The 15,004-nt window shown below is 40.4% G+C and overlaps 2 protein-coding genes across 2 annotated transcripts in view; one reads left to right on the top strand and one right to left on the bottom strand.

Moving 5' to 3' along the window:
• The window catches only part of ZNF845 (zinc finger protein 845), a 132,156-nt gene that overhangs the window by 13,842 nt on the left and 103,310 nt on the right, over positions 1 to 15,004 (bottom strand).
• Positions 10,907 to 12,269, top strand: LOC103547905 (vomeronasal type-1 receptor 4-like). Its single transcript, XM_008515403.2, has one exon. It carries the CDS (start codon positions 10,907 to 10,909, stop codon positions 11,801 to 11,803), a length of 897 nt encoding a protein of 298 aa, XP_008513625.2. The 3' UTR covers positions 11,804 to 12,269.

Raw genomic sequence — 15,004 nt, 5'->3', positions numbered from 1 at the left:
GTTACATCTAATATTGATCTCGTTGTAAAGGCAGGATGTTTGCTTCTTTAATTAATACTTGCTAAAGTAATCAGTCATTTAAAAAAATACCTGGGGGCGGGCCCCGTGGCCGAGTGGTTAAGTTCGCGTACTCCGCTGCGGGTGGCCCAGTGTTTCATTGGTTCGAATCCTGGGCGCGGACATGGCACTGCTCACCAAGCCACGCTGCGGCAGCGTCCCACATGCCACAACTAGAAGGACCCACAACGAAGAATATACAACTATGTACCGGGGGTCTTTGGGGAGAAAAAGGAAAAAAAAAATCTTTAAAAAAACCCCTGGAATGTTGATAAATAATTTTGGCCTTTTCTTTTTAGATTATTATTATGGAGCCATAGATTTTAATTGAATCAGTGTGCTTCAAATTACAGAAGTCAATATCCCTTGTATTGGTCCAAATGTTCACAATAGTAGCAATGATATCCTCTTTACAGTACTTTGTTTTCTTCTGATTTGATTCCATCAGTTACTGAAAATTTCCATGTTTTTGGAACTAGCCAGCTCTCCCAGGCTCACTTTATTCTTTCTCTATTCCAGATGTAAGATCAGCCACTTCTTCAAAGAGCCATGGTTCCTTTTGTTTGGAAATGACAATAGAGACACAATCTGGGTACTGTTGGGCTGACACTGCTTTTAGGCATTTTCAGTGGACAGAAGTAGGAAAAGAATGCTTGCATTCCTGTTCTTATTTTCAAATCAATTTTAAACTTCTGGCTTTTTTCTCTCAATTTACTGAATCCCTTTTTTTTTTTTTTTTTTAAAGATGGGCACCTGAGCTAACACCCGTAGCCAATCTTTTTTTTTTCTTCTCCTCCCCAATGCCCCCCAGTACATAGTTGTATATTCTAGTTGCAGGTCCTTCTAGTTCTGCTATGTGGGACCCTGCCTCAGCATGGCTTGATGAGTGCTGCCATGTCTGTGCCCAGGATCCGATCTGGCGAAACCCTGGCCCACCGAAGTGGAGCATGCAAACTCAACCACTTGGCCACCGGGCTGGCCCCTGAACCTTAACTTTGCTAACATCATTATTTCCTGTTGCCTACAATATAAAGGAAATACTTTCAAAATAACAATGGCAATGGTACTAAACATGGTATACAACTAAAGGAAATCTGAAATGTTCTTTGTAGTCCCGTTTTTTTGTTTTGGTGAGGAAGATTGGCCCTGAGCTAACATCTGTTGCCAATCTTCCTCCTTTTGCTTGAGGAAGACTGTCGCTGAGCTAACATCTGTGCCAATCTTCCTCAATTTTGTATGTGGGATGTTGCCACCACAGCATGGCTTCATGAGTGGTGTAGGTCTGTGCCTGTGATCTGAACCTGTGAACCCTGGGCTGCCGAAGCACAGTGCATGAACTTAACCACTATACCATCGGCTGGCCCACGTTGTAATTCCTTTTGTCTTTAGAATGGATCCCATTAAGTGTGTGAAGTTAAGACACTGCATTGTTTCTTCGTCAGTGATGAACTATTTAAAAATGGTGTTGAGATGACAGGGTAGTTATTTGGAAAAAGAGGAAATTCATTCAATACCTCAAACTATATGTCAGAATGAGGTACAAAAGGATCAGAGATGTAAATGTAAAAAAACCCTCATAAACATGATAAAAATGTATTGTCTATAATATAGAAATAAGGAAACCTTTCTAACTATAACTCAAAATCCAGAAGTCATAAGAGACACATTTTAGTTAAACTGCTAAAAGCCAAGGCCAAAGAGAAAATCTTGAAAGCAGCAAGAGAGAAATGACTCATCACATAGAGGGGAGCAGCAATACGATTAATGCCTGGTACTTTATCAGAAACAGTAAACAAAAGGAGGCAGCGAAATAAAATATTCAAAGTACTAAAAGAATAAAAAAATCAAACAAGAATGCTATATCCAGTAAAACTATCATTAAAAAATGAAAGCAAAATAAAGACATTTCCAAAAGAACAGTATGAAAAGAACTTTTACAACTCACTAAGAAACGAACCCAATTAAAAAAGAAATAGGAAAAGGACCTGAATAGACATTTCACCAAAGAAGATTTATGAGTGGCTCATAAGCAAAAGAGAATATGCTCAATATCACTGGGCATTAGAAAAATGCAAATCAAAGCTATAACAAAATATCACACCTGCTAAAATACAAGAGTGAAAATATTGTTATGCAGGCTGTGGAGAAACTGGAGCCCTTATATGGTTCTGCTCAGAATGTAAAATAGTACAGCAACTTTCCATTATAAAAATCTATATAATTAAGGGAAGTGCAGTATTGTCTAGGAGATTATGTTACAAATACTGACTGAAAAATAATCTGAATAACCAATTTTAATGTACAGATTAAAAGGGATTAGAAGCCTCTAAATCCTAATAAGGTCTGATCAATTTTAAGCCAGATATTGTTCCAAAATGATTTTTCTTCTAAGGAAGAAAAATAAGTTTGTTCAATTATTCTATTAGGTTATTAAAATAAATGAACAAAATGAAAAAAAAGAGAAAATTTTAACTTGAATCTCCATTAAATACATAATGTAAAAATATGCATATGACTTTAGTCATTCAGATTTAGCCAGTTAGTAATTAACATTAGCCAAATTCAGTTTATTCTATTTAAAAAAGATTCAATATTACAACATTGACTGACGTTATACATTAAAATAAGACTTAAATAGAAAAAATATTTGAACACTGCAGTAAATCCTTGAATAAGATATTTGATAAATCATGATAAATATGAAATTTTAAAAATTCTTTTTGTGAAATGGAGTAAAGGAAATCTAAAACGGAGTCAGGAGGCCTCATGGGGGAGCTCTCATTACCACTCCAGGTCAATTACATACTCCAACAGGAGACACTACCTTGCATTCCCAGCAGGAAAGTGCCTCTACTTTACCACCCAAGCAGGAGAAAGGAAGATCTCTCCTTGCCCGGAAACAAGCCCAGCCAATGGGAACTGTTGCACCTTAGCCAATGAGAAGGCATCACCGCCTTGAACTCTCACTTTTCTCCAATGGACTTTCCTTCAAAGCACCACCCCCCCAGGTAACATTCCTCTCCTGTGTTTGCTGGACTTGCCTATAGTTTTCGTTATAGCATTCTTATCCTGAATTGCAATTCTCTGCTATTTCCAAATAAACCCATTTTGCTGGTAAAATAACTGGCTGTTTTATTTTTACAGTCAATATTTTTAAGCAAGAACGTTTCAGCAAGCATTATAACCAGCAGTCAACACTGGGAGCATTTCCATGAAAGTGAGGCTGAGACTAGGGGCCGGGTCAGGGCTCTAGCCATTCACCACTGCACAGGATGCCTGAGCCAGGACCCAGAGAAAAAGCAAGAGAAGGAAACAAGAAGAGAGAATCAAATAGCTGCAACTGTTATTACTCACAGATGGCATGATTACAAACCTGAAAAAGCAGACCATTTATTTTAACTGTTAGGACTAACAAAAGAATTGAGGACGTAGGGCAAATCCTTAATATACTGACATCGATCTTTCTTCTTTAGTAGTGGTAATTAAAAAACAACACAAACAAACAAAAAGAGAAACAGCCTGCATCCCCATTAGCAAATAGACTGTGACCTTTTCTTACGAGGCATTTTCAGATTTGTGTGAAGAATCCATAAAACTTTATTGAAGGACATAAGAAAGACAGGATTAAAGACTGAACCACATCGTTATTGACATTGAACAGACACCATAAGGGAGCAAATGAAGCTGTTGAATATTGGTGATCTGGTTAAACTAGTTTTTGTTGATATAAAAGATAGTCAATATCCTTACTATTACGGGTTGCATCGTGTCCTCCTCCAGAGAAGACATGTGGAAGTCCTAACTCCCAGTAACTCAGAGTGTGACCATATCTGGAAATAGGGTCATTGTCGATGGAATTAGTTAAGATGAGGTTATGCTGGAGTAGAACGGGCCTCTAATTCAATATGACTTGTGTCCTTATAGAAAGAACACCATATGAAAAGACAATCACAGAAAGAACACCTTGTGAGGACGGAGGAATGGAGTGATGCATCTAGAAGCCAATGCACCTAAGATTGCCAGCAGGGGCTGGCCCGGTGGCACAGCCCTTAAGTGTGCATGTTCCGCTTTGGCAGCCCGGGGTTTGCCGGTTCGGATCCCGGGTGCGGACATGGCACTGCTTGGCAAGCCATGCTGTGGTAGGCATCCCACGTATAGAGTAGAGGAAGATGGGCACGGATGTTAGCTCAGGGCCAGTCTTCCTCAGCAAAAAGATGAGGATTGGCAGTAGTTAGCCCAGGGCTAATCTTCCTCAAAAAAAAAAAAAAAAAAAAAGATTGCGAGGAAACAACAGAAGCTACAAGAGGCAAGGCAGGATCCTCCCCTACAGGTTTCAGAGGGAAAGTGGCCCTGGCAACACCTTGATTTATTGGACTTCTAGCCTTCAACACTATGAGTCAATAAATTCCTGTGCTTTTAAGGCACCCAACTTGTAGCACTTTGTTATGACACCCCCAGGAAATGCAACCATGAAATAGTGTAAAGTTATTTACCAGACACTGAACAATACTTTCAACATATAATGACTAGAAAAGCATTGAATCTCATCTGAACCTGACCCAATATATTTAAAAGGAAAAAGAAATTTGGAAATTGAAAAGTTAATAAATTTGGGATCAAATTTAAGTCAAATCTGAGGATACAGGAATGGAATAAAGACGTCCCCTGCGTGGGAAGAACACTTTCCGGTGGGCCATTGGGACTGTAAACACACCACGACCAGCATCGTCATGGGATGAGCCTTGGGTTGGAAGAAGCACGAGGTTTCCTAGGACAGGAGCCTGTCACCCTGCCCAGTGGGGGACTCCCCGGGAGTAGTAACTGCGAAGGGGAGGCCAGGGGAGAGGCAGGTCCCGCCCCAGAAGAACGCGATGATGGGAGGCGCTGTCTCAGGACAAGGTGAGGTCTGCGGAATCCCAGGACCAGCAAGAGGGCAGCGACCCGGGCTGCACGTGGAGACGCGTCCCCCGATGCCAAGGGGCGGCCACCGCAGGGGCGAAGGGCGCGAACCCACGTACCGAGGGAGGGCTTTACACGGCACATGGATGGGTGAGGAGGGCCAGTGAGGGGTTTTCAGCAGGAAAACGACCAGGCAGGTGGTGTCCTCAAGACCGGAAGGCAGAAAGGGAGCAGGGTCGGGCCTTGGAGCCATTTTAACCGGTAACGGACGCGGATCCCAGGACTCGAAAGGTCTCACGGCGACACCAGGGCTCACCACAGTGAGAGGGACGAGAGCGTGCGGGGGTTTGAAAGTGCGCGGCGACCCCCAAACCCGAGCTGTGGGGACCTGCGGACTGAAGGGCCGCCAAACTCAAGCTTGAACCAGAAATGAATCTCCCTCAGCAGAGCGTGACCTCGGCTCCTCTGGATCCGCTTCCGGGTCTGCCGGAAACTGCGCGGACGCCAGTGCTGGAAGGTGCAGGGGGCGGGGCCTGGGCGGGGCCGTGGGCTGCGGGGGGCGGGGCCTGGGCCGTGGCCCGGGCTCGGCAGGGAGCATCTTGGAATCCGAGCGAAGCGGGAGTAGCCGTGGGGTCTGGAAAGGGGCGGGGCCTGAGCCTACCCTCCGAACCCCAGGCGTTTCAAGATCTGCGCAACGGAGCTGGAACGTCTGGGTTTGGATCCGTTTTTATTTAGTTGGTGTAATGTGGAGCAGAATTGCTTCCTGCCTCTTTTAAGTAAATGTTGCAGACAATTTAAGATAGAAGCTTAGAGTGATGTGGGACACTTACGTTGGAAGTTGAGGTGTTTTCGTCTAAATAAGCTGAAAACGGTTTAAGTCAAAAGCTATTTTTGCTAGGGGGTGGGGACACGTTTCCTGGGAATGAGAGAGACAAGCAGGGGCGCTGGGACCTTGGTGGGGATGGATGTAGGGCAGTGGTTTGATCCGGGAATATCTATAGCTTGGACAATTGGAATGGCTTATTTGATCAATCAAGGACTGGAGTTGGCTGTGAAGGGGATAGAAATTGCAGGGTGAAATGAAAAACTTTGCTTGTCCAGAATGTGCAATTTTATACCAACTTCCATCAGAACATAATTGCTATATCCATTCGCCATGGACCCGGAAGGCATAGACACAACTCCGGGCTCAGGTTCAGGGTCGTTCGTGGGAGAAGGACCTGGGCATGTGGGTGGAGGGGAATCTGATAATTTAGGCCACCAATCCATTGCTTTAAAACATTTTTTCTGACAATCTGGTGTGATATCGGCGTCTTAAATATCTTTAAAATAATTAACTCTATCCAAACAATGAAAAGAAAGCGTATTGTGTAAATTACGAAAGCATGAAAACAGATAGGGAGTATAATTCATATTAATACCGAAATGGCCCAAATTTTACATTTTCTTATAAAGCTACATCCTAATTCTTTTAAAACTTAAATATTCATAGGAACTCCACACAAAATATAACAAGATATATTCGAACTTGACAAGCACTGAAGTCCATAGGATTTTCCGTATGGTCATCTAGGACAGTGCATCTCCAAAACCCTGATGTCAGCCACCTAGAGCAATTCCATCGGAATCTCTATTAATTTTTAAGCTCCTAGGTAGTTCTAAAGTGCTGTCACATTTGAGAAATAGCACTTAGGATGTCTTGAAGGAGATTCAGTCATGGACTGAGCTTGTCTGAAATTCGCTTGAGTACAATCTTTGATCTGCAGGAAACCACAGGACGTTCCTCTCAGTCCAAGGTCATAGATGGTCTGTATAGAAATGTGACAGCCTGTTTTTTAACGGTTGCTTATGTCTACATCAGGAGCTGTAGGCTCCAAAGGGAAATTCAGAGAATAGAGAATTCTGAGTGCTGGGGTAGGAGAGCCCATCTTCCTGCCTCCACGTAAGAGGCCATCTACAGGGATTCCCTCCAATTGTGGAGTGGTTTAATATCAGTTACTGAGTGAGAGGCTATGAGGACAGAGGAAAGGGTAGTGTGTTTGGGGGACATTTTGAGACCTGGGTGGGCCTAGTTTCTCATGACTATGTTCTTCGTACCCAGGAGTGTCTTTTTTTGAATTCAATTAAATTTTTTTTTTGAGGAAGATTGGTTCTGAGCTGTCATCTGTTGTCAGTTTTCCTCTTTTTGCTTGAAGAAGATTGTCGCTGAGCTCACGTCTGTGCCAGTCTTCCTCTATTTTATGTGGGACACTGCCATAGCGTGGCTTGACTAGCAGTGCTGGGTCCGTGCCCAGGATCCAAACCTGTGAACCCTGGGCTACTGAAGCGGAGCACTCAAACTTAACCACTACGCCACCAGGCTGGCCCTTCTAAGGAGTGTCTTTTTAGGATTCCCAGAAGGGTATACTTCCAGTGCAATGTTAAATAAATAGAGTGGGCAATCTTGTGCTTATTGGTGTTGTTCTTGACTTTAGTAGGACTCTCTCTAGTGCTTCCCAATGAATAGGTGAAGACTTTGTTTCATCAGGTTATCAAAGATTCACAAATTCCTAATTTTTAAGTGTTTTCACTTAACATCACTGCATGTTGAATTCTGCCAAATAGAGGTCTTTACATTGATGAACATTGTCGCAGGATTTTTATCTTTATCTCTATAAATATGTCACTCTTGAGTTCCAGGAATAAACTGCACTTGGTTGTCATTTACTTTTTTTTTTTTAAGGTTGGCACCTGAGCTAACATCTGTTGCCAATCTTCTCTTCTTTTTTTTTCTTCTTCTCCACAAAGCCCCCCGGTACATAGTTGTATATTCTAGCTGTGAGTGCCTCTGGTTGTGCTATGTGGGATGCTGCCTCAGCGTGGCTTGATGAGCGGTGCCATGTCTGCGCCCAGGATCCGAGCCAGTGAAACCCTGGGCCTCCGAAGTGGAATGAGCAAGCTTCACCACTCGGCCACAGGACCAGCCCCCGTTTACTGATTTTTAATGAGCTGTTGCAATGCATTTGCTAGTATTCACTTTACATCTTTGCGTCTATAGACAGATGTAAAGTTTTTCTATTGTATTCTGTTCGGTACAATTTTGGAAGTTTTGGTATCTGTGTTATATTTAATGTCCTAAAATTATTCGGAAGTTTTACTTCTCTTTCAATGCCCTTGAATTGGATAGTTAGCATGGGCTTATCCTATATTTAAAGTAATGGTAGAATTTCCGTGTTAAACCATCTAATATTGGTGATTTTATTTGTGCAGGGCACTTTTATAAACTTCTCCTTCTGTCGATGTTGTTCTGTGTCGACTTCCTATCTCTACTGGGATCAATATTGGTAAATTATGTTTTTTCCTGGAAAATGTTCATACTTTCAAGGTTTTCTAAGTATTTGCTTTGGGTTATGCAAATTAACCCAATGATTTCAATGATCAATTATTGACATCATGTTCTTCCCATGACTATTACTAAAGTAAAAGTCCTTCCGAGGAATTTTGTGAGTGATTCCATTTCTCTGCCCATAACATAAAATATGGGGCAGCTCAGGGGTCTGAAGAGAGATTTTGGGTAGAAAGACTTTTCAGGGAAGCAGATAGTTCAGCAAGGCCAACATGCTACACAGCCAGTCCCTCAAGTGTCAGCCCTCAGGCTTTCCTGCTCTCTCCTGTGAGACCCTGTCTGCCCCCAGGGATCATGGGAAAGAAAGAGCCTCTCCTAATCTCATCGGCCTCTTTATATAAGTGTTCACTAGAAACTTGTAATTGTTTCTGACAGTTGGTAACTGGGACAAAGTTTTTCAAAAATATTCTCAGCTCCCCAAGGCTGCACTGTTATTGCTGCTATAGGTGAAAAGATAATTGCTGTTCTGAGGGGAGGAGAGGTTACAGAATCACAGCCCTATACCTGAGGGTCTGTTTGCCTCCTTCTTATACACGCTTTGGCTGTTGTGATCATCACACTGAGCCTGCAGTCCTGAGAGCAGGAAAGAACTTGGTGAGTATTTTCTATTTCACTCTGAAAGGCAGAGTCTGTGAGGGAAGGAGGACTTATCAGGAGACTGGGTAAGTGCTCATGTCTGGAAAAGCAATTCTTCTAGGGTAGAAACAGGTTCAGTGCCAAAGCCACACAGGAAGGAAGATAATTCTTGAGGCACGTGCTGAGCTCTCGGAGACTGACCAGTGGCTCTAGACCCTATCTTAATCTTGGCTGCTCCTAATGTAATTTATTGCAATCTGTGTAGATTGTAGAGATTGATTTTTAATCTCTGCAACAATGAAATATATATAGATTTTGCAAGGAAATCTTCATTTAAAAAATCCTAGGGGCCAGCCTAGTGGTGTATTGGTTAAGTGTTTATGCTCTGCTTCAGTGGCTGGGGGTTCACAAGTTTGGATGAACCTACGCATCACTCATCAAGCCATGCTATGGCAGCATCCCACGTGAAAAATAGAAGATTGGCATAGATGTTAGCTCTGGACCAATCTTCCTCACCAAAAACAACCCCACAAACCTATAGCATGGTGATTTGGAAATTATTTTGCTTATTGTTCAATCTTCCCTGCAAGAAACAAGGAAACATTTCCAGGATTAGTAGATGTACTTCTAAAATAAATGTTTGCCTGTGATAATGGGTAAGATGGAGCTAATTGAATAATCTATTATATAGAATAGTAGCAGATATCGTTTTTTTTTAACTTACTCTAGGTGTGTAATATGTTTAATAGAACTACCCAAAAATGGATGCTTGTGTGTTGACAAAAGCCTCTTGTGTCTGTTGATTATGGTAAGACAATTTTCCATCTGGAAGTCAGAGAAGGAACGTTCAAGGAAAAGATAGCTTCATGACTTTAGATTTCTCAATAGTAGAAAAAAAAGTCAGGGGCTTCAGTGGTTTCCAATATTAAATTATTTTGTGGTATTTTCTCTGGTTTCAAAAAATAGTTGTAATGCCACTCTCAGGCTTACTTCTCATCTTCCTACTATTTAAACTCACTCAGTGAGGAAATTTCTATACCTCTGTATTCATCTTTGTATAACCAGCATATGTTTTAATGTCTTTAGCAATTCTGACATTATTACAGTAGAGTCTTATTTAATAATCCTTCACTAACAGGCGTGTAGTCATGTGGTGTATATTTTCAACAATTTAGGGTCTCATGTCCAATGTTTTTTCTTCTGTTCATGTTTCATGTCCCATTACTTAGCACATAATTATTCAATTGTACACTTCCTCGTGGTGGGGAGGCAGAAGTCTCCTCTTTTTATTCCAACACGGAACCACCTGTGCATTCAATAACCTTCACTTTGTCTCAGATGGTTATTGTTTTAGGATTATGCTAAGATCAGGGCATCTATATTCTATCTGGATCTCTGAACATTTATAGGTGATATTTGCCTATGAAATAAGCAACCAGGCATAAGTGGTAAATTGCTACAAGCACAATTATAAAAGAAAGCACAATCTGTCTTTTTAGAAAATGAACAAAATATACACATGAAAATGCATTTGTGTGTGGAGTGTTAGAAAAACATAACTAAGTCTGAGGTTGTGCCAACAGAGCGATTAAGCTCATTGTCAGCTACTGAAGCTGCCCCTTATGAGAAAGAAGGTAAGCTAGTGGCAGATTTTAGAAACATCACTTAGCTTCTGTATGCCTAGGTCTCCTTGCCTGTAAAAGGGAAATTATATAACTCATATAGTTGTTGTAAAGTTATAAATAAAACATGAAGAACATCGTGTGCATAGATTTAGGTCTTAGCTAACAAGAAAATATTTAAAGCTAGCAAATCTCTTAGGGAAAGGAAAATATGTGTTAGTAAGAATTTATAAGTGGAAATTAATGGTCAGTGGAGAATATTGGATTTCACTTGCTAAGATAAGACAGCACTCATGTTTCTATGCAGGATCCTCTGACTATGAATGCATGTTCGTGGGGAAATGGCACAATTGCCACCAGGGATTTGATGATAGGAGTCGTGTTCTTATCACAGACTATATTTGGGATTTGGGGGAATTGCTCTCTTCATTATCGTTATATTTTCTTTTACTTCACTGGATGCAGAGCAAGGTCCACCGGCTTGATTCTCAAGCACCTAACTGTAGCCAACTCCTTAGTCATTGCCTTTAGAGGAGTCCCCCAGACAGTGGAAGCTTTTGGGTTGAAGATTTTCCTCAGTGATTTTGGATGCAAACTTGTTTTTTATGTTCTCAGACTGGGCAGAGGTGTGTCCCTTGGCACCACTTGCCTCTTGAGTGTCTTCCAGGCCATCACCATCAGTCCTTGGAACTCCAGGTTGGCAGAACTTAAAGTACAAGTTCTCAGGTGCACTGGTCCCTGCATTACCGTGTTCTGGATCCTGTACATGCTGGTAAATATCATTTTTCCCCTTTATGTGGCGGGTAAGTGGAATAACAAGACCATCACAAAGAAAAAAGATTTGGGATTCTGCTCTGGGATGTGGAATGACACGATCACGCAATCACTCCTTGCAGCAGTTTTAACCGCTCCTGATGTTGTGTGTTTGGGGCTCATGATCTGGGCCAGCATCTACATGGTTTTCACCCTGTACGGACATAAGCAGCGAGTCCAACACATTCACAGGAACGGCATCTCCCGCAGATCCCCCTCTGTGACTAGAGCCACCCAAAGCATCCTTGTTCTGGTGAGCACCTTTGTATCTTTTTACACCCTCTCCTCCATCTTTTCAATTGACTTGGCTCTTTCTGATCATCCTAGCTGGTGGCAGCTAAACATCACTGCTATGTTCGCCTTATGTTTCCCATCAGTCAGCCCCTTTCTTTTGAGTCATGAGTCCAAAGGACTCAGGATCTTCTCTGCCTCCTGCAGAAGGAATGCCTAATTCCATAAACTGTTTAGATAGCTGTAAATTTTATTTTCCTTTTTCTTTTTGCAATGAGCATACAATGAGTAACTCATTTCTTCCAGATGTTTAAGCACCAGAATGGGCATTCACAGAGAGAGTGTGAAAAATAGACGGAATCCATAATGTAGTAGGCACAGCAGGCACTAAACTAAATATTCTGTGAAATGCTTTTTGAATTTCCTTATTATTAAATGTTGCACTGGAGAAGCTTAGAGTCTAAGAATCCCTTAAAAATGGGGTATTTAATAAGTTGGAGATAATGGAAAGTTTATGAGTGTGTAGCTTTAAACCCAACAAATTAAAATTTACCTGGAATTAAAAGTGTGAGAAGAGTTTAGTAAAGTGGAAAAGAAGAGAAATCAATCAAGAACAAGAGAAGGAAAAATGATTGCTCTGTGGCAAATGACCCTGGATAGAGCCGGAGACAAAATAATTTGTCACACACTGCGAGTTATTGAAGACCAGGTTGTGTGTCTTACCTCAGGTCTTGAAATAAAAAAAATATGTATATGTTTGGATATAGCTTTTTTTTTTGGTAGTGTATTTAAAAAATACTTTTAGGTAAAAAATGGGCAGAATGCCCTGGTAGGGGCAATATGTGCACAGGAAGCAGGTCAGGAGGTTTTAATAGAAATTCAACTCCGAGCTGATGAATATGACAGTCAGAAAAAAAAGACTAGGTTTTTGGATTTTAGACGGCAGAACCTTCTGGATTAAGCAATGCTACCAATTAGCCTGCTGGGAAGACAGAGGCTTCATAGTGGACTCCGTGTTCCCAACATGGGGTCATGGGTCTATGTGCAGGTGTCCACCATTGATAGAGGAGCTAAGGAGGAGGACTCTGGGGGTGAAGTTCACGGAGTTGTTTTGTTTGTGGAGGGGTGTTGCTCCTTTGAAATATCCAAGAGTATGAGACTTACAGAATCGAAACCTCAAATCGAGAATCCCATTCCTGGGAGAAGTCAGCACTGTCCACGACGACTCCACTGGGAGAGGAAAACTGGAAGCTTCTTGCTTTGGAGCTCTCCTGGACCCTGCCCTATGTGCCTCTTCCCTTGGCAGATTTTAATCTGTAGCTTTTCATTGTAATAAACCCTAACTATGAGTATAACAGTGTTCAGTGAGTTCTTTGAGTCCTTTTAGTTAATTATTAAATCTGATGGTGGTCTCGAGGGTTCCTGAATTCTGCAGTCACATTTAATATTAAGAATAAATAGTAGAAAAAAGAAACACTGATAGTGTAGAGATTTTAAAAACATCTTGAGACAAATATAGTTAACCTTATACCAATAAATTAGAAAGTTAAAAATAAAAAGGTGATTTCTCTAAAATATCAAATATTAAACCTGAATTTAAAAGAATTGTAAAGGGGCTGGCCCTGTGGCAGAGTGGTTAAGTTTGCTTGCTCCACTTCTGAGACCCAGGGTTTCACTGGTTCAGATCCTGGGTGCGGACACAGCATCACTTATCAAGCCATGCTGAGGCGGTGTCCCACATGCCACAACCAGAAGGACCTACAACTAGAATATACAATTATGTACTGGGGGGCTTTGAGGAGAAGAAGAGGAAACAAACAAACAAAAGAGTTGTAAAGCAGGAAACCATAAATAGCATTTAAATACTGGAAACATTAACACAACTTTCTGGTTGCTTTTTAAATTCCTTTCTCCATATTTTCAAGGTTTGGGTAGGCATCTTTCAAATCTATTTTACAAAACAGAAAAGAAGAGAAATCTATTAGAAAGATTTTGTGACTATTATATCCTGATACCAAAAATTTTAAAATAAACAAAAATAATTTATTAATTTACATAAAAAATTCTTAATTAAAATATTAATTTTAATTATTATTATATTATATTATTATTATTTAATTAATTATTAGAAGGGTTTATTTCAGGAATACATGACATGCCAATGAGAGGATCTACTAATGTGACCCAACAGATGAAACATTGGGTGAGAAAACTGGTCACCGAGTAAATAGACTTTTGTCCTTGGACGTTTTTTGATCAGTAAATTAACTTAGAAAACATACTCAATCAGAGAACATTTCATTTATTAAGGATCACTACACATTAATATAAGAGTAAGTGAAAAAAATTTAATAGGTAACTAAATGTTTGTTGGATATTCAAAATGTAGGTTTTATAATTATCTCAGTGAATCCTTTCATTTCCTTACATTTATGTCTTTTTGATCATGAGCGTCTATTTCCTAATCTGATAACATAGTGATTTTCTGACATGTTCCATTGTATTTCAGAGAATCTAAATAGGTAAGGCTCATTATTTGCTGTGAAGCTAGGGTTAAGGGGAAAACTGAAAGTCTGCAGCCAAGCCTTGAGATGCCAGCAGACCTGGTAGGCAGTGGGGCTGCTACTTCATGAAAGACACTGACCCAAACCCACCTAGCAAAGCTGTTCCCAGATTTTTCTCCATCAGAAATTGTTCGATAATAGAAGCTTGTGGTTTTAAGCTGCTCAATTTAAGTATAATTTGTTATGTAATAAAATATAGCTCATGCAACCTATGAGCCATCAATTCCACTTTTCAGAACCACCCCGATAATACTCACACATGTTCAAAATCCAGAAAGTACAATGATCTTTGTAGAAGCGTTGCACATTCTAGACAACACGAAAACAAAATGTTTAAGTCTAAAATGAGAAAATATAGATAAACTCTGGTACATTCATACTTTTTAATGTTAGGAAATGTCTTCAAAAGTAGTCTTGATTAGTAAAAGCAATTGGTGGTATAATATTGCAATGTAATGTTTGTGTAAAATATTATCAAAAAGTAGCAGTGCACTGTATGTTATTACTCTATGTATTATCCTGCATCTGAAATGTGCGTAAGATGGTCTGGAAAGATATAGCTTGCACTGGTGATTGATTTATGTTGTACTAGGAAACTAGTATAGAACAAGGAATTATCAAGGAGAACCTGTTATCATCCATATTATTTTATGAAAATTTCCCTAATGTGTGCTGTGCATTTTATTAAACAATGTGAAAAAAAATTTGTTTTGGAACGTATTTCCTCCTACTCTTAACTGTGATTCTCTCACTGGGTTATTTACTATAATTGATGGGGTGGGAAAACAAAGACTGTCAATTCCTACTTCTGGATTGTTGTGTTTTCTTCGTTTCTGACATTGTCTCACTAGAAGATT

This window comes from Equus przewalskii, chromosome 9 (assembly GCF_037783145.1).
Source record: "Equus przewalskii isolate Varuska chromosome 9, EquPr2, whole genome shotgun sequence".
NCBI lineage: Eukaryota > Metazoa > Chordata > Mammalia > Perissodactyla > Equidae > Equus > Equus przewalskii.
This window is presented reverse-complemented; position numbering and strand designations above follow the sequence as displayed.

Excerpts from the sequence above, each read along its gene's own strand:
- LOC103547905 (XM_008515403.2), top strand. The coding sequence starts at position 10,907 with ATGATAGGAGTCGTGTTCTTATCACAGACTATATTTGGGATTTGGGGG.